The 26,617-nt window shown below is 38.2% G+C and overlaps 3 protein-coding genes across 4 annotated transcripts in view; 1 reads left to right on the top strand and 2 right to left on the bottom strand.

Moving 5' to 3' along the window:
- The first annotated feature begins 259 nt into the window (after positions 1-259).
- Positions 260-26,617, top strand: part of LOC138006851 (uncharacterized) — a 29,368-nt gene continuing 3,010 nt past the window's right edge. Inside the window, exons 1-6 of one of the 2 annotated variants that reach the window (XM_068853449.1) lie at positions 260-573; positions 22,526-22,650; positions 23,536-23,994; positions 24,592-24,806; positions 25,278-25,475; positions 26,132-26,293. In XM_068853449.1, coding sequence (XP_068709550.1) covers positions 22,557-22,650; positions 23,536-23,994; positions 24,592-24,806; positions 25,278-25,475; positions 26,132-26,293 — 1,128 coding nt within the window. In that variant the 5' untranslated portion in view covers positions 260-573; positions 22,526-22,556. Of the gene's footprint in view, positions 574-20,987; positions 22,651-23,535; positions 23,995-24,591; positions 24,807-25,277; positions 25,476-26,131; positions 26,294-26,617 lie in introns of those variants that run through there. The other variant, XM_068853448.1, reaches the window with a different exon arrangement.
- Positions 3,399-6,639, bottom strand: LOC138008755 (uncharacterized). The gene is made up of 5 exons (XM_068856059.1): positions 6,548-6,639; positions 4,972-5,797; positions 4,178-4,254; positions 3,772-4,054; positions 3,399-3,663 (listed from the first exon to the last, which is right to left on the bottom strand). The coding sequence occupies exons 2-5, from the start codon at positions 5,219-5,221 to the stop codon at positions 3,524-3,526; spliced, it is 750 nt and encodes a 249-aa protein (XP_068712160.1). The 5' UTR covers positions 5,222-5,797; positions 6,548-6,639; the 3' UTR covers positions 3,399-3,523.
- On the bottom strand, positions 16,011-20,654 carry LOC138005093 (putative uncharacterized protein DDB_G0271982). Its single transcript, XM_068851379.1, has 6 exons — positions 20,340-20,654; positions 19,741-19,839; positions 18,423-18,598; positions 17,977-18,050; positions 16,731-16,831; positions 16,011-16,637 (listed from the first exon to the last, which is right to left on the bottom strand). The coding sequence occupies exons 1-6, from the start codon at positions 20,652-20,654 to the stop codon at positions 16,035-16,037; spliced, it is 1,368 nt and encodes a 455-aa protein (XP_068707480.1). The 3' UTR covers positions 16,011-16,034.

The following is a 26,617-nucleotide window of genomic DNA, read 5'->3' as shown; positions in this document are numbered from 1 at the left end:
GCTTAATTAAGGCCGTTTACACGACAGAAAAATTTGGTTCCGGACCGGTCAAAAAAGCGGTACGGACTCATAACTTTTGTAAAGGAACACTGGAGTTTCTGCAGGGCCATAGGCGCCTATGGCCCTGTGAAAACTCCAGTGTTTCTTTACAAAATTTATGGGTCCGTACCGCTTTTTTGACGAGTCCGGCCTCAAATTTTTCTGTAGTGTAAACGGCCTTTTAGTGCTCATGGGTCCGTAGCTTATTGAACGTCCAGAAAAGTGATCAGATCTGAGGAGCGCCGGAGTGTTTTCGATTTCAGCGTCGGCATGACCTTCACGTCAATCACGACAACTGATAAGAAAAACATCTCATGATGTAGGCAAGAAAAATAATCACAGTACAGTAATTTAACCATCTTATTGCACTTTTTATGATTCATTCACGTGTTGACTTCAACTTTCGTATCGTTGTTCTATCAACACTGATATGTCGATCGATCAAATGTTTTTCCCTGAGCGTTTGGAACTGAGAATTTAACACCAATGCACCCTGCAGTACTGCTCTTAAATTCTATTGAAAGAATGTGTCAGGTATGGGTGTCTAATTGCTATATAATAAGGATAAATTAAGGTCGAAAGAGTATTTATCCTTTCATTTAGGTGTTCAATCGACGTAACATTTGATTTACTAACACGTTGTATGTAAGTGGCTGACCATTTATAACCCTCTTTATACTAACGCATTTTAAATGTTCGACTATCGTTTTATCTGTACAATCGAACTATTTTATTTATCTCAAAACACACCAGTAATGACTGATCCAACTAAGGTTTATACCGAAGTCACGATACAATGATGATCTATCGATCCGGTTTTTGGGATTCAACGTGTTGCAGATCATCTGCAGACGCTGAAGATAATCTGCAGATCTGTTGTTAGTCTGTTTTTCGTCTGCAGTCTTAACATCGCGAAGTGTATTCAAGCTCAGCGTCTGCAGTAGACTGAAAACAGACTCTGCAGACGATAAATTAGTCTGCAGATGATCAGTTTCTGTCAAAACAGATCTGTTGCAGATCTGCTGCAGATCTGCTCGTTTCGTACGGGCAGGGTATACATTTTGTATACCTTTGTATAACATGGAGGAATACAATAGCAATAGCAATAGCAAACACAAATGTCATCATAACTGACTGCTGACAGAAATTTATTTTCATTCTAAACTGAAACCATAGTCTTCGTCTTAAAATTACCGGTATGTGAAACAAAAATAATGTACAAAAATGCTGTAGCATTCAAGAATATCATACAAATTTTACTAATTATAACAATTCTACATGTATAACTATTGCAGGATCCAAGGAAACAATCTTGCAATAGTGATCTTGTCAAAAAATTTTACAATGAATTAATCATTGTGAAAACACTTGAATCAGGGTCAAGTTGCTTGCCAATCTCTTTTCAGTATAAAATACATTGTATGACATTATTTTAAAAATGAAAAAAAGGTCATTGGAAAGGAAGTGCCATGAGTTTCCAAACATCATAAAATTGAAACTTTGGTACATGTACGAATCAACTTATAAAGTGAGAGAACCCTACCACAAAACAGCAAAGAACATGAAAACCACACTTAAGTGTAAACTTGTCACAAACGACCAGAAGGAACAAATATACTGTTGAATTCAAACCTGGCAGTGGAAATCCATCACCTAATGTTTATGGACACATCTTGTTTTACATCAAGATTAAATTGCAGTGTCCGAATCCTTCAGTTTGCAATATAATGACAAATGCAAATGCAAAAAACCACTCTATTATACCTTGATGAATGTTCTGACACCTAACAAGAACCTTGTTATTGCTAATGATATTTACATGTACACTGGTGCTACTGTTCCTCATAATTTTGGTTCCAGTCATGAGGAGTGACAATTGTATCACTGCCAATATCCCAGTGGAGGACATTGTTCAATTATGCTTTTACGTTGACTATGGATATGATAGTACTTCCTTTGTGGGAATTTTTCCTAATCAGTATGAAATGGACTGAAATTTTTACATACATGTAATAGGCCTGCATGGGGCTGGTTAACAAGGGCGAAATGGATTAATTGAGGTCTCAGCCACAACCATGTATCAAGGTTCACCCCCTTGTAGAACCAGACACTATGTGTAATCTATGTAAATCCTATGTAACTACCATATGTAAATGGTATGTTGATATACATATATTTGATATAGAGGCCTTATTCAAAGCCTATGTTATACTTATGCCTCATCTATATGTTTTGAAAGGAAATGCTATGTTTTAGCTAGTCAAATGGAACCTTTACATAGCATATGTAAAGGCTATATGTCATGGGGTTTTTTGTGTCCAAAAATAAAAATAGTTTCAACCTAGTTTCTACATAGATTCAAAACAGTAAATACACAACACATACATATAGTGTATACATAGTTACATGCAATACTTACAATTAGTGATTACATAGGGTGCAAATAGGCTACAAATAGCCTCTACATAGCTGTAAAAAAACCACGGAAATAGCACAAACATAACTGTTTCATAGCACTTACAAATAGTGTAAATAGAATCTACCTAACTGAAATTGACGGTCCATAGCAAAAATTGCATGTACATAGCACTTACATAGAAATACTATAGGATGTAAATAGGCTTTGACTAGCCTCTAAACATTAAAGGAATAGTATTGAAATAGGAATTACACATCTTATGCCTAATGCTTGCATTTGAACGAGGTCAGAAAAATAAAACAAATAGCTTGAATTAAGTCACTGAGAAATAGAACTACTAATGCACACATGGAACCCAAGAAACAAGGTTATAATATCCCACTCCTGTAAAATAATATTCCAGCAAATCAGAAATGAGCTGGAAACTACAAAAAATCCATTGTAGTCAAGCTATTAACAGTTATTACCATAGCCCGTACGAAACAGAATACGTTAACGCAGCGCTGCATTACCGCCTTCTAAGCGCTGCAACAAGCGCTGCTTAAGGGTTGCACGGGCGCTATTTTTATTGCGCTGCAACAGTGCCGATTTGTGACTGCGTGAGTGCTGCATTAGTGACAACGAGCGCTGCAGGAACGCTGCAAGGAAATCGCGCGACAAGGAGTATCGTTGGTGAGCAGTGTTCATGCAGCGCTGTGCAGCGCTGTTTAGCGCTGCGAGCGACAAAAACATCACTGCGTGTTCCACTGCGTGATCATGAAAATATGATGCTCGCTTACCCATGATTCCTGGCGTCTTTTTTCGCTTTGGGACCGTCACGCAATTGTCTCGAGGTACTGAAATGTCAACCGTAACGAATGCTCCGCAGGTATTTCAGTCTAACAATGTTATCAACTTCAAATTTTATTTATATCTAAAAAAAGATTATAAGTTGCGAATACAAGCTTTAAAATTATCTTTTGTGATATGCAAAGGAAAACGGGAGTGAAAATCAACGACCGTAAAATGTTCAGCAATATATCAAGCAAAATTGACTACAAACGGGCAATGTTAATCCCGGTGAGTTCATTTCTTCTTTAGTTTTCGCTCCAGTCGCCTTCCTGCCGTAATGCATTTGTTTTGGATAATGCGCCCCCAGTCAAACCTGGTATCGCTGTTCATTTTCTCTTCTTTTATCCACAAGGCATGGCACTTCTTAGCATACACTAAAAAAAACAAAATGAAAAGTACCGTTCAATATTGATTTCATAGAAACCAGTTTGCTTGTGTAGCACATATCGGTTCCGAGCAACTGACTGTTTTGTACATCTTACCAATTATGGCGTGAACAATCCTCTGGTCAAGCACACTTTTGTCTTTCGTGCGGCTTTCTTGTAATGGAACTGACTTAGCCAATGTCTCGTCGTCAAAGTAATAGGCAACTAGTTGGCCAAGCAGCTCCTGAGGTTTACCAATGGACTTGGCTAATATTGTGTGGAGTTCTACACATGAAATAAAAACACCGCAACCAGCGTACAGCTCTTGCTTTCCACTCCCTGAGGTAAAATGGTCGGGCGCACGGAAATAATTGCTTGTGCTCTGCTTATCGGTGGATTTCTAGGACATAAACAACAAAAGAAAAAGTTGGGCTGTATAAAATTTGTCAGTAGTGTAAGAGTTGTTATTCAAAACAGGTTAAAGGTCTGGCACAGACCAGTAGGTATTTGAGAGATTTCTCACCTCTGATGAATAAGTGGTATCCCCAGTTTCAAGGTTGAACAGCTTTTCAAAGTATAGAGAAACTTCGCGAGGAGGTTCTATGAAGAAACACAATGCCTTTTGGTGAAATTACTCTTAATTAATTAATTAATTAATTAATTGTTTTTGTCCCACTACAATCCTTCTGTAATTTCAAGTTAAACCGAGACTCAATTAGCACTAAACCTGCACGAAGAAAGTCCAAAGTTAATTCGAATAGAATATCAATACCGAATGGTTTTTGCGAGCGCTGCTCTTTTTTTTTTTTTTTTGCGAGCCCTACAGTGATCAAAACCTTTTCTTGCCAGTACCGATATTAGAAAAGACGCGCGCACCGAGCTTTGGGACAACATGTAAAATCTCTCGTCGGCATACAATATACGGTTAATAATGCGACGTCCCTGTAAGTAAGATAGGTCAGTTTGGACGGTTATTATTTATAAAATTTTCCAGAATGCAAACAGTGCGAAAATTTTGCACGCAAGTGAGCACCGGTGGGAATTTTGCGCACAAATTGAGCAGAGCTTAAATTTTGCGAGAACCTGAAAATTCCAATTTACCATAGACTGAATGCATAAATGGTGGCCAAAAAAATGTTATTTTGTTTATGTGCTTATTAGACTCACTAGCCTCGTTTGAATGGACAAAATACAAAAGAAATGTTGCTTGAGAGCGAGGCTATTAAGTCTAATTAGCACATAAACAAAAGAATACATTTTTGGCCGCCATTTATGCAGTCGGTCTATTCGATACTCCTATAATAGTCATATACTTACTCAGAGTTTCCAGCTTTCTTTCCAGTTCTGTTATTTTCTTGCTGAGGACATTGCAGTTGTAGCACTCAGCCGACGTTCCGTTGCTAAGGAGTTCTTGATCGGTGTTCCGCTGAAGGACGTTGATGCTACTTTTCACCAATGAGCCCACAGATGACGGTGAAGTGTTTTGAATGCTAGTGGGTGAACAGTATGTGGACAGCTCTAAGATTTCCTCCGCGTCATCCAGTGGGGAATTCAGGAAGTCTAGCATTGATGATGAGGATTCCTTGTCCGGATGTGTTGTTGTAAATGTTGGTGATGAAATGTATTTGAAGTTACCAGACGATAGTGGAAATGGCGAAGAAGTGGAAAATGAAGGCGAAGTCACAATCGGTGGCGAGGGCGTGGAAACCGATGGGCCAACTAAATTTATGGTGGGAATAGGCTGTAGTGGTGACGGTGGTGAACTTGGAGTTGATGTGCCAGTGAATGACTGAGAAAGGTCGCCAGTTGCACTGAAAAAACTTAAAGCAGCTTCGTTGGCGGCTTGTGCCTTAGCTATCTCTTTTTCTCTCTTATTGCTGATTGGTTTAGCTGGCAGAATCTTTCCTTGCTACTCCGTCTTTGTCTTTGGAAATTTTGCGTTTTCCTGGTGCTTTTTTTGCGGCGTTTGCGCTTTGATCCATTGGTGTGTCATTTTTTTTTTGTGAAAGTTTTCTTTTCCTGTTCACTGGTTCAGGGGTTTTCAAGTTTTTTTCGGGGGAAGACTGTCCTTCCTTCGCTTGATTTTGCTTCATGACAGCGTCGATCAGATTGTTCATTTCCTCGGTCAAGGCAGTTTTGCTTTCTGTGAAGAATACATGTGGGATCATGAATTTGGTGTTTCCTATGCCTCGCCAAAACAATTCTTTTTAAAGAATTTTAAGGAATACTTGAGTGCGTGTTAAACTTAATCAACGTCCGTCTAAAGACATAAACATGTACTGATGTGATCTGAAGTGATTCTAGTTAAACGCAAATAAAAATTCCTGTCGTTTGAAGAAGTAGTGAACACAGTCGGTTTGACTTTGGAATGCGTAGACCAAAAATTGTTTGCCCGCTTAATTATGTGGCGTGTTATTATCATATATAGCGTGAGATACGAATAACGATTTTGATGCTCGCAAATTTCAAGAATCCTATTACATGCCGCCCATATTACGAAGCACATCCAACCCCATGCAATTACATTTCAAGGTTTTGTAGACATCTCTTAAAAAACTCATAAAATAACTATAAAGTTCAAAAACCTTTTAACCTATTGAAAACTCAAAGGGACGTGTTCACCCAAAATCCAAAAGACCTTGCGTACCGCGCCTTATTTCCCACAGACCAAAGACCTGTTTTGGAAGGGCCACGAATCATAATGCTACGTAAGTAACAACAGTTTTAAAACATCAACACAAGCCCCTTCTGATTTTAAATGGAAACAATCATCTTAGCTTTCATTACTGGTATATTCAAATATTAGCATAACTGTGGCTCCAACTGTCGCCGAGAACAATTCCCGCCTTTTGTGATATTATTTAAATCACTGAATAAATCTACTTCTACCCACCTCCAATTTTGACGATTTTTGTTTCCCACTCTTTTCGTTCAGCTTTCAAGATTGCTGAAGCTCCCTCCTCTCTCTTGTCTTTTGGTATTCTCATCAGTGGCATGACGTTAAACTCCTTAGTCTCTATCCAGTACACTATGGCATATTTAGATGAAGCTTTCTCCTTTTCGGGTTGCCTGGTAACCGACGATTCCAAGTTTAAAAGCTGAGTCGCGAGACGTTGCATCGACATGTTTTTATCTCAAGATGCTATACTGTTTAAACTAACTTGTCGAAAGTGTATGAAACTGTTGACCTGATTGATCTCGAAACCCTTTCACGTTCAAATTTGAGCGCGCAAAGTGAAAGGGTCAAAAGATATCTGGTTTTCTGACGTCTTAATTACCTTGACAATCATTCTGAGCCAATAGGATGCAAAAGTTCGTTATCAAGCGCTTATAGATATGACTTTCGGAAGTGAGAAGTTTCCTCTTTAATACTTAGGAATACACAGTGTTCATTTTCACAATGCCTTGTTGTATGTTGTTCCAGCATAGGACGAGGTAATTAATTCCGGCGATAATTTGATGTGAAAGGTGCATCAGTGAATGAAAAACAAATTACCCTTTCAGATTGATGCACACTTATTTCGCATCGCAAACGTTTTATTATTGCTTCTAGCTGTGTTAAAAAAGTCAGATGGTCAATCAAACCTTTTAGTGCACGCGACATGAGCTATGAAGTCACGCTAAGTGCTTCTTGGCTCTGCCAATTACACGTAAACGGCAACTTGATTGTACTGAGCTTTCAGTCACAATCCTTTGATTTCTTACGTACACTTGCGACCACTTTTTTTTAAAGTTGACTCGATACAAAGTATTTTCATGATGCCGTGCTATCTGTACAAAAGGAAAGTACGTGTTTTCTATCTGTCAGCAGGTTACATGTTCGTGACTTTTCCATCTTTCCGTCACGAAGCGATGGCACACACATTTTCAGTTCAGCAAGGCTTTCAGTGTTTAGTTTTCAGCACAATGGAAAATCCCAGTCACCTGGTCTCCAGCGTTACAAAAGGTATTTCCCAGTTTACAGAAGCTGACGTAGACAGAACATCCAAAAAATTAGCCCAGGTTACAAAAGATCAGTTAGCACAGATTGCACATCCAGTTGAAATTCAATTTTCGGCCTGCAACGAAACTGAAGATGGTCTGCCCGCCGTGAAAAGGTGTCGTGTGCGGAATGCTCCATTTGTAGACGATACCCCTTTTGAAAGCAACTCTCCTTTTGTCGAGGAACAAATCAAGCCAAGTCATGTCGACGAATCTGGGTTTCAGGAATATTTTTCTCTCACGGAAGACGCTTTAGGCATTGGAGGTGAGAGCATCAACAAAGGGGAATGTTCCGAGAGTTGGCTCCACCAGCATCGGATGAAATTAGAAGACATATACTACGAAGAGCTTCAAAAAATCAATGAAGCTGATATGGAGAACTCATTTGGGATTGACGATGCTGAGGACCATGAATTGGAACTACCTGAAAATCTAGAAAACCTGAAGGAAATGCTTTGTGATGAGCCTAGAAGGAAGACAGTAAAAATGAACAGGACAAGCCTTTGTATGAGGGTTGTCCACTAACTGTCGGCATTAGCATGCTCCTGATAATGACAGTTGCAATGCGGCATGGAATGACTGGTGAAGCATTACAGGACGTTCTCACTTTAATCAGCCTTCATTGCATTTCTCCTAATTATTGCACTGTAAGCTGGAGGAGATTTAAACAATTTTTTGCTACTGCGAAGTCTCCACTGGTATTCCACCATTACTGTTCTCACTGCTTTTTGTATCTCGAAAACAAGGAAGCCGAGTCTTGTCTGAACACTCTTTGCCAGAAATCTCTGAAAGGGCTCGGAAAGAAATCATTTTTCATCGAAATACCAATTGTAAGTCAACTGCAAGATGTATTTAATCAGGTTTCCATATGGGAAACGATTACCACGTATAGATTTAACAGAAAACCCAGAAACGATGACGTGGGTGATATATATGATGGTGCTTTATACCGCAAACACTGGGAATCTGGCTTTCTGAAAGACCACAGAAATATTTCATTCATCTACAACACGGATGGTGTACCAATTTTCAAGTCCTCAAAATTTTCCTTGTGGCCGCTGTATGTCGCAATTAATGAATTACCATATTCTCAACGCTTCCGTAGAGACAACATGTTGTTAGCTGGTGTATGGTTCGGACCGGACAAGCCTTTCATGTTGTCTTTCTTGAAACCATTCCACTCCATTTTCCATCAGCTAGAAACAGACGGCGTTGAGATCCTGAATCCTAAAGGTGAGAATATCACAGTTCGAGCAATTTTGTTGTGTGGAACGTGTGACCTTCCTGCACGTTGTCTTGTTTGCAACAGCATACAGTTCAATGGATTCTATGGCTGTTTACGTTGCCGACAAGCAGGAAAATCAATAAAAACTCAAAAGGGTGGTCATGTACATGTTTACCCTTTCAACACAGAGGATCCAAGTGGCCCTGTTCGAACCAAGTCGGGAATAATGCGAGACGCTCAACGAGCTGTCCAAGAAAAATCATCTGTAAATGGCATTAAAGGTCCGAGTTGGTTTGCAGCGTTAAGGCATCATGACATTATTTTAGGTACAGCTATAGACTACGTGCATTGTGCCCTAGAAGGAGTCATGAAGCTTCTTTTGGAGCTGTGGTTTACTTCAAAGGAAGGACAGCATGAACCTTTTAACATTTCAAAGCAAGTTGAAGACTTAGACAAGCGCATCAGTGAAATAAAGCCTCCCAATCGTGTTTCAAGGTGCCCTCGTTCCATTGAGGGGCACAGAAAGTATTGGAAAGCAAACGAACTTAGGGCGTTTTTATTCTTCTATGGGGCCATGGCTCTGAGAGGAATTCTTCCAGACGTTTATTATGACCACTTCATGCTATTTAGCGAGGCTTTATTTACATTATGTTTGACAAATATCACGCAGTCTCAAATAACGCACGCTGAAAAATTGTTACTTCACTTTTGCATAAAGTTTCCAAAACTTTATTGTGAGCGATACCAAACTGCTAATTTACATTCCCTTCTTCACATGGCTGAAGACGTTAGAAATCTTGGTCCACTTTGGACTCATTCTACATTTCCTTTTGAAAGTCTCAACGGGGAACTGCTCAAGCTTTTTCACGGGACTCAAAATATTGTTTTCCAAATAGTTAGTGCAGTTAACATAAGCAGAGCCGTTCCCATCTTGTCCAAAACACTGGTACAAGGATCAGATCCTCATCACTTTTACACAAAACTTACATCATCAAGTAACCCCAAAAATGAAATTGAAATCGCAACGAATGTTTTTGCTGTTGGAAAAGTGACAACTAAGGAGATTTCTGCTGATGTTTTTGAGGCTCTGTCCAATCTCTTAGGGGCCCTTCCGGAATCGTTGATGTGTAATACTTTTTTTCGATGTAAGATTGGCAACGGAATGTATGATTCTGTTGGGTATGAAAGGGTATACAGTCGAAATAGTTACACTATACAGTATGACGAGTTAACTGTTGAGGGAAAGGTTCGAAAATTTGGTATGGTACGTGAATACTTGCAATATCAAACACCGTGTAGTAGTTCTCCCGACTGTTACAGAAAATGTTCTTGTCCTTTTTATAACGTAGCAATAGTGCAAACCCTGGAAAAAACCAATGAAGCAATTATCCAAGACAAAATAACAAACGGGACAGCAAGTCACATAACTATTACCGCAAGGGCTAAACAGGGAGCATGTGTTGCCATACATATTCATAACATCATTCAGAAATGCGTTTACATGGAAACAGTTGATTTTCCAGAAACTGCTTTCGTGGCTATTTTTCCAAACATGATCGAAAAGGACTAAGCGTTTCCTTTTTTCTGTCACGAACATTTTACAGCTCGTTTTATTAACAGAAATAAACATGACTGTGTAAAAGAGCGGCGTTTTGTTTAACTACAGATTTCAGCATGACCGCCCGTTACAAATGACTGTTGGTGATCGAACAACGTTTTCTGTTGATTTCTTTTGTTACTTCTACCGGCCACGTTGATATCAAAAGTACATTTTATTAAAAACTCGCGCAAAATGAGGTCAATGAGCGCTCTTTACGATCCGTACAAGTAAGGGTTATTTCCGGTTCCAGGTTGGGTCCATTCCAATGTAATGATTTGACAGGTTAGTCAAGAGCATCCGCTCGCTTGTCGCGTGCAAACGTATCTCAGTCTGGCGGCCATTGAGGTTTTGAGATTTGGGTTTTCTGTCAGATCTTCGTTGAGTGACAATTAATTGTCCGATAATTCTAAGAAAGGCACAATTGTTCCACTTAAATTACGGGTTTCTTACAATTCGGCATGCTTGGATCGTCTAACATTCTTGACCGCTGGCAATAATTTTGAGTTGTAGAGTATTGAAAGCATCAAATGTGTGCGGTATGTGCGAACTTTTGGCAAGTTCCAATCAACAGGAAACCCCTGTACCGATTTCATGTTTGCACCAGAAAGTTTCATGATCGAAATATATGTACATTCTTGCCCGCTGGCAATAATTTTGAGTTGTGGCCTTTGGGTATTAAAAGCAAGCATCAAATGTATGCGGTAAATGCGAACGTTTTGGCAAGTTCAAATCAACGGGACATCCCTCTGCCGATTTCTATTTTGCGGCAGATAGTTTTATGATCGAAAGGTATGTACAATACGAGATGTTTCTGTCTTTCGAAACATTTTCGCCCGCCAATTTCTGTATCACAATTCGATATATTTTTTCAAGTCGACTTGTGGCGCGTTCGATTGACCCTATTCCGGAATAAGAATACGTGGAGTGATGATTAACACGGTATGTTTGGCGCGTTTTGAAGCAGCATGCAAGGATTATAAAAATATGTTTAAAATAGCGTTTTAGCGGGTGTTTGACAATTTTAATGTGATCTCCGTAAAAACGAAGGATTTCTAACTTTATATTCCATGTATTCTTATTCCGGTGTACGGCAGTGCACGTGCAGCGTTGTTGCAACCCTTAAGCAACCCTAGTTTTTGCTATAAGAAACTGTTCACGCGGTGTCTCATTTGCAGCTCTCATGCAGCGGATCGCAGCGCTGCATTTAAGATGCTTCACGCTGCAAAATATTTGCAGCGCTTTCGCAGTGTTATGAATTTGTTCATGGCTGCTTGAGCGGCTCGTAAACACTGCATTAACGACGCGTAAGCGCTGCACAACCAAAAAAGTGAACTAAAGCAGCGCTGATGCAGCGTCACATCGTTCGTACGGGTAGTCAATATACACTGTAGCTATTTAAAAACTATGTGAAGATTTTCAATAGTGTTTATACAGCTATTTGAGAGCTATGTGACCTTTAAATAGTATTGCAATAGTAATGGCATGTGCTTTACACAGACTGAACTATGTAATGTAGCAAGTGACATAGTTATTCCATTATAAGTAAGGAGCAGGAAATAGCCTTTATATAGCACTACATAGTTATGTGATAGACTTTACATAGCATTTACATATGTCTGGTTCTACAAGGGGGCCTTCTAACTAAATTGCTGTAAGACTGGTTAACATTTACAACTTGACATAGACATTTCTAGAGCCTAACATCAATGTTTTACACATGCACCTACTCATAACTGAGATTTTATGGTAGTGATATGAAAGCGTATCTTTGAAAAAATTGTATTGTTGAAAATATCAGTTGCAAATTCAGACAGTTTTAGCAATGTAGACAGTAAATATACCTCATGTTGAAAACCAAGTACATCGCATGGCTTCGATGTATACACGAAGTATACGTTACTCTTGATGTAAAGTTACATTTTGATACTTGGGACAATCAATGTATACAAAAATTATACACTACAGTCTTAATGCAGCTGTAATGTATACATGAAGTATACATCACAGAGTTAATGAGGGTGTGTAGTTTACACACAGTATACATCATAGCCCTGATGCAATGGTGATATATACAAATAGTATACATCAGTCTTAAATGGCAAGATGAAATTTTGCTTGATGTATACTTGATGTATACTAAATATGTACACCACAACAGTGAGGTACAAACGGTGTATACTCTTTGTATACAAAAAGTATACTAACCATGCTTCAATTTTGATAAGGGAGATCTGCAGTCCTACCTATGAAATATCAAACATTTAGGAAAACATCCTGAATCGGTTTCTAATTCAGAATCCATAAGCATGTCCATCCCCTTAATTGAGACATACCTGTAAAGGTAGCAAGCAGAGAACATCCAGCTGTTGAACAATTTGGTTCACATTAAGAAGCTGCTCAAAAATTCTTACATCATAGGCGGCTCCACTACCACAATCTGTGTTTAGAAATTAGGATTGTGGTGTAATTACATAACAGTATTGTATTCAAACTTCACATCAACAACCATAGAGGCCAGCTTAGATACAATTAGACCGTTGTTACTGGTATCTGGACCTTTTGAGAAACCTAAAAAACAAGGATTTATTGCACTGTAGTTTCTTTTTTTCAGTTACTAGTATCTTTCTTGGAGCAAAGTGGCTGCAGAAGGGCATTACCGGTAAGTTATTTCGGAAAACAAGGTAAACCGGTAAACTGCTCACAACTTACCAAGTTCTGCACCACAGAGTAGATTTGGTTCATCTCTTATATCTCCAACTTTACCATAAAGGAAAAAAAATAAATTATTTGAAATTACATGTATAACCATGATTTACTTGCATACTGAATTTTGCAAAATTCAATAATAACAATGGTGAATTAGTGATATCTTGGGTAAAAAAAAATCTACATTTTGTAACAGCTACTTCAAATTTGAAAAGGTAGTTGTCTTTACCCTCAACTGACACTGGTTGAGAGGGGGAAGGGGGGTGTTTCACAGCATTGTTGTGTAATATGACACTTGTAAATTACCGATGCTACATGGGTGGTTCTCACCTTCTCTGGCAATGTACAAAGAGTGGAGGAAAGGAAAAAAACCGTGTTTCTTTTTTTGCAACAATTGACCCTACGAGCAGACTCCCAGTGGTTCGAAGTACATGAAGAGCATGCTCGAATGCTCAGATGCGCAGGCTAAACAAAGGCGAAAAGGTGTTGTCAGATGCGGACTTTCACAGTCAGTGGCCACCTCTTCCTATTTATCTAGGAGGTATACGGTGCCAAAACCCGATCGAAAAAATCTACTGTTCCACACATACATGTAAAGTAAATCGTTGATAAAACGTACTTTAAATTCGTCGAGAATGATCGAGAGGGTATAGCAGTACAAAAGCCCTTAACGCGGAAACACGTGATCTGTCAAAGTAAAAGAATGTTCCGCCCACATCATGATTTTAAGACTATTGGGACGAAGTCCACAAAGCGCTATTAATACCGCGTAGTTCATTCCTTCAAAAACAAAGCACCCATTGAAAATCCCGGAGCACAGGAGATAGGTAGGTTTTTAGTAAAGTGTAGTATTATGGTTTATTGCATACTTTTTGTTTAGTGGTCACGAAAAAAATTCCAACAAACAATTGTCAGTCCAATTCTTTATCCCATTAAAGGAAATGAATGAATCACCTCTCCTGTCTTCTGTACAAGAATAGAAAAAACAAATTCAGTTTTAAAACATGATTCTATTTGATGAAAAACTTGAATCTTCGTTGCGACTTCATTACTATAAGCGACTTTCAGAACGAGCCAGAATATACACTACTGGAGTAAACCATGTGAAAAGCATGTGAAGATCATGTGAAAGACATGTGAAAATTTCACTTGCTTTTTCACATGGGCATGTGTGAAAAACAGTGTGAAATCACCATTTGAAAACCACGTGAAATGGGATGGTCCTTTTCACATCATGGATGATGTGAAAAAACTATGTGAAATAGGAAATTCACATCATGCATTGTATAGACTAGGCTTAATAATATGATGTGAAAAACTATGTGAAACCTGTGAAAAAACTATGTGAAATAAGAAAATTCACATCATGCATTGTAAGACTAGGCTTAATGATATGATGTGAAAAACTATGTGAAACCTGTTTTGATTGACGTGTAAACATGTGAAATTTCAGTTTCACATTCTTTTTCACTTTATCTTGATCATCTCAGATCCGGTATACGTACCTGGCCGGACATATCATATATATATATATATATATATATATATATATGCATGCAGATCATGCGCATGCCCATGATCTATATGCAGCCTATAGCTTCATGTAGCTGGCCTGATCATGATCGATCATGTGATTAAATTAAATCTGACATGATCATTACTTATAGCGATCTACTATATGTATATATATAGCTCGGTCGTCAATTTTTCATTAACTTTAATTAGTTTCAAGATGATTTGTCCCAATTAAAATGCAAGTGGCATATATATACACATATATATACGTCAATGTCAAATCATCGTTGCAAGTCCGGCACCAGGTCCTAGCCTCTAATGAAACCAAAATGTAGCAATTTCATTAAGCAAATTGAACACAGGCAATTTAACCCTGAAACAACAATTTATTTTTAGTTAACGGTCACCAGGACAGGCTAATCAAATTACAATGTTTAATTATTAAAATATAAAGTTATATATATAAAATCTAGAATAAAGTTTATGTTTTGTATAAACCAAACTATCTATATTATTATAGAGACCCATCCATCACAGTTAATAAATACACAATTGAAATAAGGTAATGATGATAATGAAGCATAAATATAATACCGTAAACGTCGATTTGTAAGCCGCACTTTTTTTCACAAAATTGAAGCCATAAATCAAGGGTGCGGTTTATCCATGGATACATCCCCACATTTAAAGCTTGGCTACTAAGCACTCGTTCGTTTTGTTTCAATCGAAGGAATTATGGTGAAACCTTAATTGTTTGTTCTTGTTGGTTTATAGCAATAGAAAGTTACTGGAACTTCAAACTTTATTGTATTACATTTTTTTCCAAAATCTGCGCTTCTAAATTCGGGGTGCGTCTTATCTACGGATGCGGCTTATACATGGACGTTTACGGTATAAGTAATTATTTAAAAATAATCAATCCACTGGCCAGCAGTGATAATAATAAATTCTTATAGGCAACACTAGTACTTTTAGTTTAGTTCAAGATCAAAATATGATCCTGTAAAGAACAATATTTTATTAAAATGTTCAATTAATAAATCAATTTAATTATCATTATAAATTTCTATAAAACAAATTATATTATTTCTGATATTATAATATCGTTAATTAGTATATCAAGCCAGTGGACAGTGTGTTATGCGCTGATTGGCTACTCAAACTCGGGATAGCATGTGCTATTCACCTCCCAGTGCACAAATGTATTTGCAAAAGACTTTTTTGCAGTATTCTGAGAGATAACAAATCAATTATTTTGGGGATTCTATCTCACTGGTTTGGTATATACTAAAACACCACCACTAGCCACCTCCACTGCGGGGAATAATTGTTAACTGGTATGTATATTATAAATTATATGTAATCAAAATCTAAACTGACTTTTACCATTCGGCGCCTCTTTGCTGGTAATGGCGCAGGGGTATGGACAGCCTCACCAACAGGTACATACACATACCCCTTATATTTGCAATAGTTTGTTGGCTCTGTTTGTTTGTCGGCTGGTGTCACCTGCAGGTCTTGGCTTTCCTTGCTGATTGCCGTTTTCTCCGGTTCCTTGGGCTTACTTTGTGTTGCCTTTTTCTCCGGTTCCTTGGGCTTACTTTGTGTTGCCGTTTTCTCCAGTTCCTTGGGTTTACTTTGTGTTGCCATTTTCTCCGGTTCCTTGGGCTTACTTTGCTTTGCCGTTTTCTCCGGTTCCTTGGGCTTATTACTTTGCTTTGCCGTTTTCTCCAGTTCCTTAGGCTTACTTTGTGTTGCCATTTTCTCCGGTTCCTTGGGCTTACTTTGCTTTGCCTTTTTCTCTGGTTCCTTGGGCTTACTTTGTGTTGCCTTTTTTTCAGGTTCCTTGGGGTTACTTTGTGTTGCCGTTTTCTCCGGTTCCTTGGGCTTACTTTGCTTTGATTTGGCCACATGTTTCAGCAACTGGTTTTCGGGCCAGTAAAATTTTTGACCAACCTAATTATAAAGAAATTAAATACGCAAAAATGTTAGTGATAAATGGCTATTAATTCCTGGCGTTAATCCTGGCTTGTTTTTACTTGTACTTACCTGGATTTCACAGAGATATTTCTCTGTGTTTGGTCCTGTCAGCTCGACTTTATCGTCACTTTTCAGAAAGTTGGACTGCATGACCAGTTTTTTAAAGTCACCTTGAATTAATTCAAAAAGCAGATTATATTAGTACATAATTATGTCATAAAATTCTGGTAATAAATTAAATAAACTTAATAAGTGGTTTTGGCATGCTGGGTGGGCTTATGCAACTGGGGTACGTAGGTTATATCCCATGATTGGAGGCCGGGGGCCTTATAAACAGCAATAATTACTATTACACTGTATAAAAAAATTTGGAAATGATCTGATAAGTCTTACACGTTTAATATATATTGCTGTACACACAAGCTTATTAATGAGCAGCCTTCTCAAAATATTTTTCGGGAGCAGGTCATAAGGAAGGTGGAGACAGTTTGGTGCTAAAGGCATCCAAGCGAGTGCCCAAAGGATGCAAGCTTCTAGGAGGGTCTTGGGGCATGCTCCCCTACGGATTTTTTTTAAATTTAGACATTCACAGATGCAATTTTGTGCAGTCTGGTGGATTTAAAGTGACGAACATTCACATATGGAATTGACACTTGCTTGGAGTCTGATAAGAAATACTGGAATGCTAGTTAAATAAACATTTCATGTGCGCCAGGCAAAAAAATATCGTGGACACGAATTTGTACGTCAAACAAACTTTTTTCAAGCTTTTAGAATATCTCCAGTGACTTCACGTTTGAGCTAAAAATGTATTGTGTCTGACATTTACTGACTGGAAGGAGACGGTCAAGCTTTCTGAGGAGGCGGCTCATTGAGCCGTCGACCGGCCGATTTTGAGAAGGCTGAATGAGTGACGATATAGACCTTATTCATAAATGGCGGTCAATTTATAATTCTTTTGTCCACGTGCAAATTAGCCTACCAAGCCTCATTTTAGAGCAAGAATTCTTTTCAATTCACTGTAGGGTATCGAGGCTTGGTAGGCTAATTTGCACTTGGACGAAAGAATTATAAATTGACCGCCATTTATGAATAAGGTCTATACTGCAAGGAGCCTAAAAGTGTCACTACTTTAAATTAATTCACATTCTTTTGTGCGCACAGACTATTCAATTAGAAGCCGTGGATAAACTATCCTCATCTTTTGATTGGATAGTCTGTGAGCACAAAAGAGTTTGAATTAATTAAAAGTACTAGTGGTCACACGTTTGGGTTGCTGTAAGATCTGATCAGGCAGGGGTTATACTGTACTTACTGTCTGCTTTGGATGTTCGGAGAAAAGTTGCCCGGGCAATTTTCCTTGCACCATCCATTACGAACAGCTCCTCCCTGTAAACAAGGAAACTTAATTAACTGGTTGCAGAATACAATAAACCAGGTAAACAGTATCAAGTATTTTCTTGTAATCAGATCAGTTTGAGATTATTATTGCCGTGGTTGGTCAATTTGAAATAATATCTGGCCTATAATCTATTGATTGTGCAAAAAAATGTACTTTTAGTGTCCGCCTTGAATTTTGTTAAAGAAGTGTCCACTGTCCGCCTTAAAGAGAGTTTAATACAGACAAACAAGTGAGATTCGGCCGGGACCAGCCATTCATGTCTGCCTTAGCGAGGTGTCCGCCTAATTAGAGAGAGTTTATTGTATTACAGGATAAGATGCTATTGATGTATAATTACATTGTAACATATTTTTACTTACGATGAAGTGAAAGAAAATCCTGTGTCCTGATCATCTTCTTCAACTTGATCATGACCTGCAGGATCATCAACTTTAAGAGCCTGCTCAACTTGGATGAGTGTTGTATTCACCGGCGTGGAGTTTTCTTCAGCAACAACTACTGGCCTCTGGCAGGCTTCATCTTTGTATTTATTCATCTACAAGTGAAATGATTATAGAGTTGAGTCCAGTTATCTCCAATTTTCAAGGGAAACTAAAAACAGTTTGAGATTGCCGATAGTAAATATGACTGAAAAACAAGGGCAAGGGAAATAGGTTTCGGGGATCGGCGTTCGAGATAAAGAGGTAATATAATACATTTCCCCTGTATTTAAATAAATTAAGGAATTTTATCATTTGCCAATTAAAAAAAATATTATAATGGCCGTGGCTGATACCAGGGCATCAAAAGAATTAGAACCCTGCTCTAATAAATTATTATTGGTTCCGACTTCAGACTTAAACCATCAATAACTTGAGCCTCCTCATGCTAACTCAAAGTAAATTTGTTTCCCTTCAGGTTTTTTAGTTACTAACTTCCTTTAATCTTATGGTTCAAGTTATTGTGAGTCATGCAATACACTGTAAGCTATCCACTTACACTTGGAGTTGAGAAGTTGTATTAAAAAAGACAACTAGATCCTAAGCTACCTGTCTGTCATAATTAGTCATTACATTAAGTAAAGTCAAGATCAGTATACGTAACTGGTTTTGACATAAAATATACAATATCCATATGCATATGATATGAATACTGACAATGAAGATCAAAAGTTAGACACTGAAGCTTACCTTTCTAGCACGCTTCCAGAATTTTGTATTTTTTATTTGATTCCTTCTATAAATCAAACTTTCAGAAAGCCTCCTTCTTATAGTATGGGCATGACCATCCAGTTGGGGAAGTGCATTGATTACCTTGTAACATGAATATTATAACACTCATTAATATTCATAAAGAAAATTGAAAAGGAATGAATAATTTTTTGATTGCTTAATGAATATTTGTAAACCGGATACAGATTTTGTCCGGATTTGGCTAACTAGTACTTTTCCTTTTTTCCTCTTACACCCCACCCACCCATCTACATGTATGCACATATTTTTTTAAACAACAATATTGTACCTGTAGCTTCCCTGTAACTACTTACAGAAAGGTCCAATAAATTCTGGAGTGACTTACTAATACAGTTGAAGGAAACAGTCGAACCCTATATTAAGCGGCCACCCTTGGGGCCTTTGATAGCTGGCCTAATAAGGAGAAGTTCCACTGCAGATACAAAGTATCAGTCTAGATATATACCTTTTTAGTAAACACTTCCAGCGTTTTCATGTTAATCTCTCGCAAGAGAGGAGGGTTCTCCCACATGCCACATTTCCTGGCAGACTCCCTCAACACAAACTGAAAATAATTGAGAAAACAACAATTGTTAAATAGGCCGGCCCCGTCCACACTTATGTGTTTGTGTTTGGCTCCATTTTCAAATGTCTCCACATGTACAACTCTTGGCAGCGTGCGATGTTGTGTGGACAATAGACAAAAACCATTGAAAAGTATGCGCTTTGTTTCAAACTAAGTATATGTATTTTAAACGCATCGGTGTGGACGCGCGGGGCCTAATCAGTCGGATGGCCATTAATTAATGATCGTCATTCGGCTTCATACATGTAGTGATCTGTATCACCCAAATCTTCAATTTGAAATCTCACACTTTTAAGTCAACAATTTTCTCGATTGATCCGCGCTCGAGCTGAGATTATAAAGTTTATTTGTAAAGAATACGTACGTGTAATATGCACGAGTAAAAGAACACGAGAAAGATAAATCTATTTCAAGATCTTTCAAGATTCGGTTGTCGCAAGTTGTAATAAATGGCTAAATATAATTAAGATTGGACTTACCCGAAATGTTTGTTGGGCTTTCGATCCTTTGCCCTTTGCCCCTCGTTTTGCCAGAAGATCTTCTGCGCTATAAGCGGTGGTGCCGGTGGAAACGATGTCGACTGCCCCAGTGTTCTGTGCACACTCTTCGTCAGAAGTGGGTGAACTAGATGTAGATCGAGAGCTCGTGCTTGATGAGTTCAACGCATCCGTTTGCTCGTTGGAGGTAATCGCTGCCTGTAGTTGTGTCGTTTGCAAAACGCTGGACAAAGCATTTGGGTTTGTTTTCATTAAAGCGAGAAATTCGCAAATTACTTTTTGCTCGTGATTTGCCATTTCAAAATTAAAGAAGCTACGAGAACGATTCTTTTAGATCGAAGTATCGAGATCAGTTATAGGAACCGCGTGCACGAACACTACACTTTTGGCGCCGTTCGTTTTGAAGTTCTGATTGTATTACATATATGGTAAAGGTGGGGTCATTTATTAACCGACAACTAATGATCACCGACTCAATTCACCCCAGGGAGCCCTAGCGCTTTATAGCCAAATATTGCGCTTTATCGCTATAAAAAAAAAAACTTATGTACTTTGTAATAAAAATTAAAAACGAAATACGTTTCTGGGGTGATTGAGTCACAGATTGTACGAGAGCAACTTCCATTCACAGTTTAAATTCCCTTGTCGGTTACGCACGCACGGTGAGCGCTCGGGCTCCCTGTGTACTACGCACCGTATATGGTAAACGAAAGGTCAATATTTAACTAGTGACATTCGAGATCTGTTATGCAACGCACGGACGAGAACGACGAGTGAGGAAGATGCCATACTCGGAGCAGCACATGAGCGATAAAAAACGTACAGCAAGTAAAGACCATGTTTGTCCTTGCAAAAATTGCAAATCCGAATGCACCCAATCAATTAAGATCGTGAAGAGGCATCTAGAAGTGTTTGGCCGATATTCAGGTGATCATGATAATCAGTTATCAGAAAGCGGGAGCGAGGATGAATTGTTGGCCAAGTCGAACGATTGCAGACAATGATGACAATGATCATGATGATCAGTTATCTGAAAGCGGGAGCGGGGATGAATTATTGGCTGAGACGAACGATTACAGACGTGATGGCAATGATTCATTTGCGGAACTATCATATTCAAGTGAGGAAAACTGCGGCAGAAATTTCAAACGACGTCGGATAGATTCAACGAGTATTAGTGAGCAAAGTGATGGCGAAATAATTCAAAACGAAATCGACATTACGAGTTCATCTAGTGACAATGAAGTCTCGATAGAACATGATTTAGCCGCGTTAAGCGACGATAGTGGGAGTAATGAATCCTTACCTTCTTATTGTAGCTCTGACGACAACGACTGTGACCTTGAAATGGAACACGACATTTATGACAGTGAAAATGCCAAGATTCCTCTTTTTGAAAATAGTGATATCACTGTTCTTCAAGCATTAGCGAGTTATTTTATGTGGTTTACTGAACACCCATCCACAAGCAAAAGTGCCTTATCTGATCTTTTGCGATTGAAGAAGCGTTTGCTACCACAGCCAAATAACCTTCCTGGGTCGTACGATGCAGCGTACAACTTTGTCAAGCCATTTCTGCTTCCAACAGTATCTTACCATGTTTGTCCGAACGACTGTGTCATCTTTCGCAAGACTAGTAGATACGACTATTCAAAGCTGCAAAAGTGTCCCGTTTGCGGATCTAATCGATATTAGGGTAACAAGATTAATGCTAGAAGAAGATTTCTTTATTTTCCTCTTGGACCTCGTTGGAGAAGAATGTTTGGAAACGCAAGTATTTCTGAAGTTATTCAGAGCCACGCTGATAATCGTGATGCGTGTGAAGACTCTTCCATTATGCGTGACATTCATGATTCCCTTTCATGGAAACAAGCTTTCTCGGAGGAAGGATTCTGCAATGGCGATCTCCGAGGAATGCTGTTACAACTTTCCACTGATGGTGTCAATCCGTTTAGTAGCAATAAGGTCAATTACTCAATGTGGCCAATTATGCTTACTGCCCTTAACCTACCTAGGAACGTACGCAATCTGTTTGAGAATATCATGCTTGCTGGTATAGTTCCAGCTCAAACAGAAGGCCAAGAGCCAAAACACCTTGATCCATACCTTGAAATAGTGGTAGCTGAAGTTCTGGAACTGTCTGGTGCCACTTTTTTTTATGCCTTCAGAAATGCGTCATTTACATTCAAAGTTGCCCTGATGAGTTCTGTTCTTGACTATCCTGGTCTGGGAAAGGTTTTTACAGCAGCAGGCCAGACTGGCTTACAAGGTTGCATGTGGTGTGAGATTAGAGGTAAGGCAAACTGAACAATATAATACTAAAAAGTGAACCATGTTGCCATCATTACTCATTATCTTATCAATGCTTAACTTTTCAAATACCTCCACAAAATGATAATTGGATGATACCATTGCAAACTTGTGTACCGGTCAAATCGAGGCTTCGAAATCCCTCCCTCCCCCCCCCCCCCTTCCCTCAGACAACCCCTTGGGCATTTGAATTTTTAGTAAATTAGTGTTCAAATCCCCCTCTCCCTGAGCCAAAAAGCCATTCAAATGCCCCAATTAAGGCGATCAAATGCCCCCAACCCTGGGAAATTACATGTAATGCGTGACCATCTTACTATTTTAACCATATCATGTAGTTTTCTAATGCTCCTGATGTCGAGTCTGCAAGCAAATTTTAATACACATCACAATTTGTTACTTATTGTTCTGTAAGCTTTTAATACGTACTTGCTTTTAATCTTGTGCACAGCAGAAGAAATCAATATAATATACAATGCCCTGAAAGTACATTACAGCTTTTATATCGCGTATCATGCGACATGTAAAGTTTTCTATTGAAACATATGCATTCCACCAACTTAAATTACTACATTTCATACATTCATGCCTTTTCACTGACATCATCAGAAGTCAATAGGTAAGTTTATTAAAGGGAAGGGAGGAGTTTTGCCTCTCAGTTTTTTGGAATTTCATGGGGATTAGTAATTACTTTTTTCTGTCCTCAAATGTAAGTCGCAATTTGATCAGACAAGACCAATACTTAATGTAAAGCTAACCGGCTGTAAGTCTGAAATGTTATTGAAATGAATATTTTTGGGTCAAAATGTCATTAAATACATGCAGTGTATGGTACAATGTTTCCTTTGCTTCTCTTTTTTATTACTCCTAGGCCAATTTGTGTCCTCTTTGGACAAGGTAGTCTATCTGGAAAACAGACGCTATCTTAGTGAAGATCACCCCTTGCGTAAACAGAAAAGGTCCTTTCCAGACTTCAAACCAGAAAAAAGGTCAGCACCAGAAGAAGCCAATATCAGTGATATTCTTTGGAATTCAGTTGCCCACAACAGAGAAAAGAATAAAGCACAAGCCAGTAATGTTGCTAAAGCCACTGGATCACGAGGTGTCAACTGTTTCATGTTGTTGCCCAACTATGACAGGCCAAATCAAGCTTTTCCTGACCTGATGCATGACCTCAAAAATATTGTTTGCACATTTTTTGACTTAATTACTGGTAAAGGTGATAGCATAAAAGTTAGAAAGGCAGAAAAAGAGTTGGGTCGTTTTCAAGGATGCTGGCTACAGGAAAAGCAAGTTGACGAGCCTGAAGCAGCTGGAAAGGCCACACAAAGTAGGTTTCTACATTTTATAACAGTGGCCACATTAATTTTGCCACCTCATTATTATAATCTCTACTTTTTCAAACAGGCAAACCTAGGTTTAATTAAGTCATTACTTTGTTGTTTTTGTTTTACAGTTACATGTACATGTACCTCACAAAACTGTGGCCGGCCAGTTGTGTGATTTTGCATAATGATGAACCTCAACTTGCATCCGATCGCATTAATCAAAACTTGCATAAATCGTGAAACATCGCTCAATGTGAACAAAGTAAACAATAAATTTTTGCTTTATCTAAAGATCTACTGCAGCTCAACATTATTTGAAGGTGATTTTCTGGTCAAAAAACCTTAGAAAACATCTAATGTTGTTTCCAGTCAAATACAGTAACAGTATTTTGGTGGGCAACTTCCTTTTTCAGTTTCAACTTAGCCATGAATACATTCACACAGTAAATTTGCTTTCTGTATTTGCCTTTTTGTATTACACTGGAGTTTACAAAGCAAAACAGCTCCATTCAGAATGTTTAAATCCATCTGCGAAGTAAAAAACATTAAGGTTTTTCTTATGGTCGGATCTGTTTTATTGTTATTTTGTTGTTTTCTAGGTGATGAAACCAAAACAGAGCAAACAGCGAGAAAAAGAGGCAAATCAAAGAGCGAGAGAAACATGCTGCCTGCTGCTCCATTTCGTCTATCTAGTGCGGACCTCAAACTGGCTGATAAGCGGGCACTTAATGTGTGCGTGCCCTCAGGTTATGGCTGGAAGCCATGTGCTTTCTTCTGTAAGAAACCATACCTCAAATCACATGACTGGAAACAGGTACAAAAACATTTGTATTGTATATGTGTCAAGTAATGCTTAGTATTTGCCAAATAGAAGGTGGTCATGGTGTGTATATTTACCCAAGTAGACAGTCCTGTGCTGCAGTTTTCTTTAGGTTTTGATTGTCTACTGTACATGTACATGTAGCGAATTGAACATAAGTTACATCTTTTCACTTATTATATTTTTCAAGTGTGTTAGCTGTTTATTAATTGTGAACATGTATATTTAAAATACATGTGTGTGTGGAATTGTGTTTAGTGATGACATTCCAAAAATTTTTTATATAAAATTAATTTTTAAATCACCAGTCCGAGGAACTGGTTGTCGCAGCTTAATTAAAAGAGGTAGAAAGGTTGTGACTACTCTGTTTTTGAATAGAAAAGTAGGGTGGTTACTTAATACATGTAGCTTTAGAGTAGGCTGAAAAGTGGCATTTGACTGTTATTTTATAACTTATTGTGTTAGCTTGCCACAGATGGAATCTTAAAGTTCTGCTTAAGAGGCCTTCTTGGACGAAACCAAAGGATTTCACTCTTCCGCCTCCTGGATGTTCTTGAAAAGATTTGTAGTGACACTCAGGAATTGCATGACTTGCCTGCCTTGGAAAAGGAAGTAAATGAAGTCTGTGCACAGTTAGAACGTGACTTCCCTATTAGTGTTCAGGTACTTTAGTAATCATTACATAATCATAAGTTAACTGTTAACTGTTATATAGAGTTTATTATGTATGTACATATATATTTTAATATTTTGTACTAGTGTAGTGTCCCCAATTAGCTGATGTCAGCTAAATACATTGACACTGAAATAAAGTTTATGTATGTATGTATGTAACATTATGCAATCACTGTTTTATTAAATGAAACCATAAAACCAGCCTGTACTCTAGCAGCTTCAATCCCTACTGTGAAATACTGTAATGTGTGTTTGTAATGGTCCAGCACACATAGATCAGCCCCACTGTTTTCCAATTTTTGATACCTTATTTTTTAACATGAGAACATGTTTCATTTCTCAGGCTGAATTTGTTCTGACCAAATTTAAGCCTGGAGGTTGTCAATCCACTAGTTCTTTTATTCGGCTGTTTCCTGTAGTTTTTGTAATAAAGAATAAGATGTCCTCTTGAAAACCAGAAGGGTTTTTAATTACAAACAGGTGTACATAAAAATAAACAAAATAGAGAATATTGCAATGTGGCACTGCTGTTGGCCAGCGGATTGCTTATATATTATTGCATATCAGAAACTGTGTTTCTCTGAGCATGTTCAGACCATATGATGTTACTTACATTACACATTACACATTGATTCTTTGTCTAGACCATAAGTCTTCACATCTTGCGCCATTCTGTAAATGGGATCGAGCAACAAGGCCCAGTCCACAGTTGGTGGATGTATTGCTATGAACGATTCAACAGTTGGATCTGTCAGAGAGTCAAAAATCGGCGTTCTCCAGAAGCTACTGTTATGGAAACATACAGAGTGAGTCCAAAAAAACTGTTTTCTCAGTGTATATATGTATAAGTTTGAATTATATAACATACATGTGAGAATGCTTACTGTATGTCGTTCATAAAGGACCCCTCCCTTGACTGAGTGTCCCTTTCCATAACACTACCTTCTAGAAATAAAAACATCTTTTAGGGTTTTTTCATGTTTGTAATTAGCACAGGCAAGTTCAAATAAATACACACATATAATGTTTTTATTAATTAAAATTCATAAAAGGAAAGGGATGGAAGAAGCAATTAATGGTTCAGTCCAAAAACAGGCAATTAAATGATGGTTTCAATTCATTTAACTGGA

Source organism: Montipora foliosa, chromosome 6 (assembly GCF_036669935.1).
Source record: "Montipora foliosa isolate CH-2021 chromosome 6, ASM3666993v2, whole genome shotgun sequence".
NCBI classification, from domain to species: Eukaryota; Metazoa; Cnidaria; class Anthozoa; order Scleractinia; family Acroporidae; genus Montipora; species Montipora foliosa.
The sequence above is the reverse complement of the archived record's forward strand: the minus strand, read 5'-3'. Positions and strand labels throughout refer to the sequence as shown.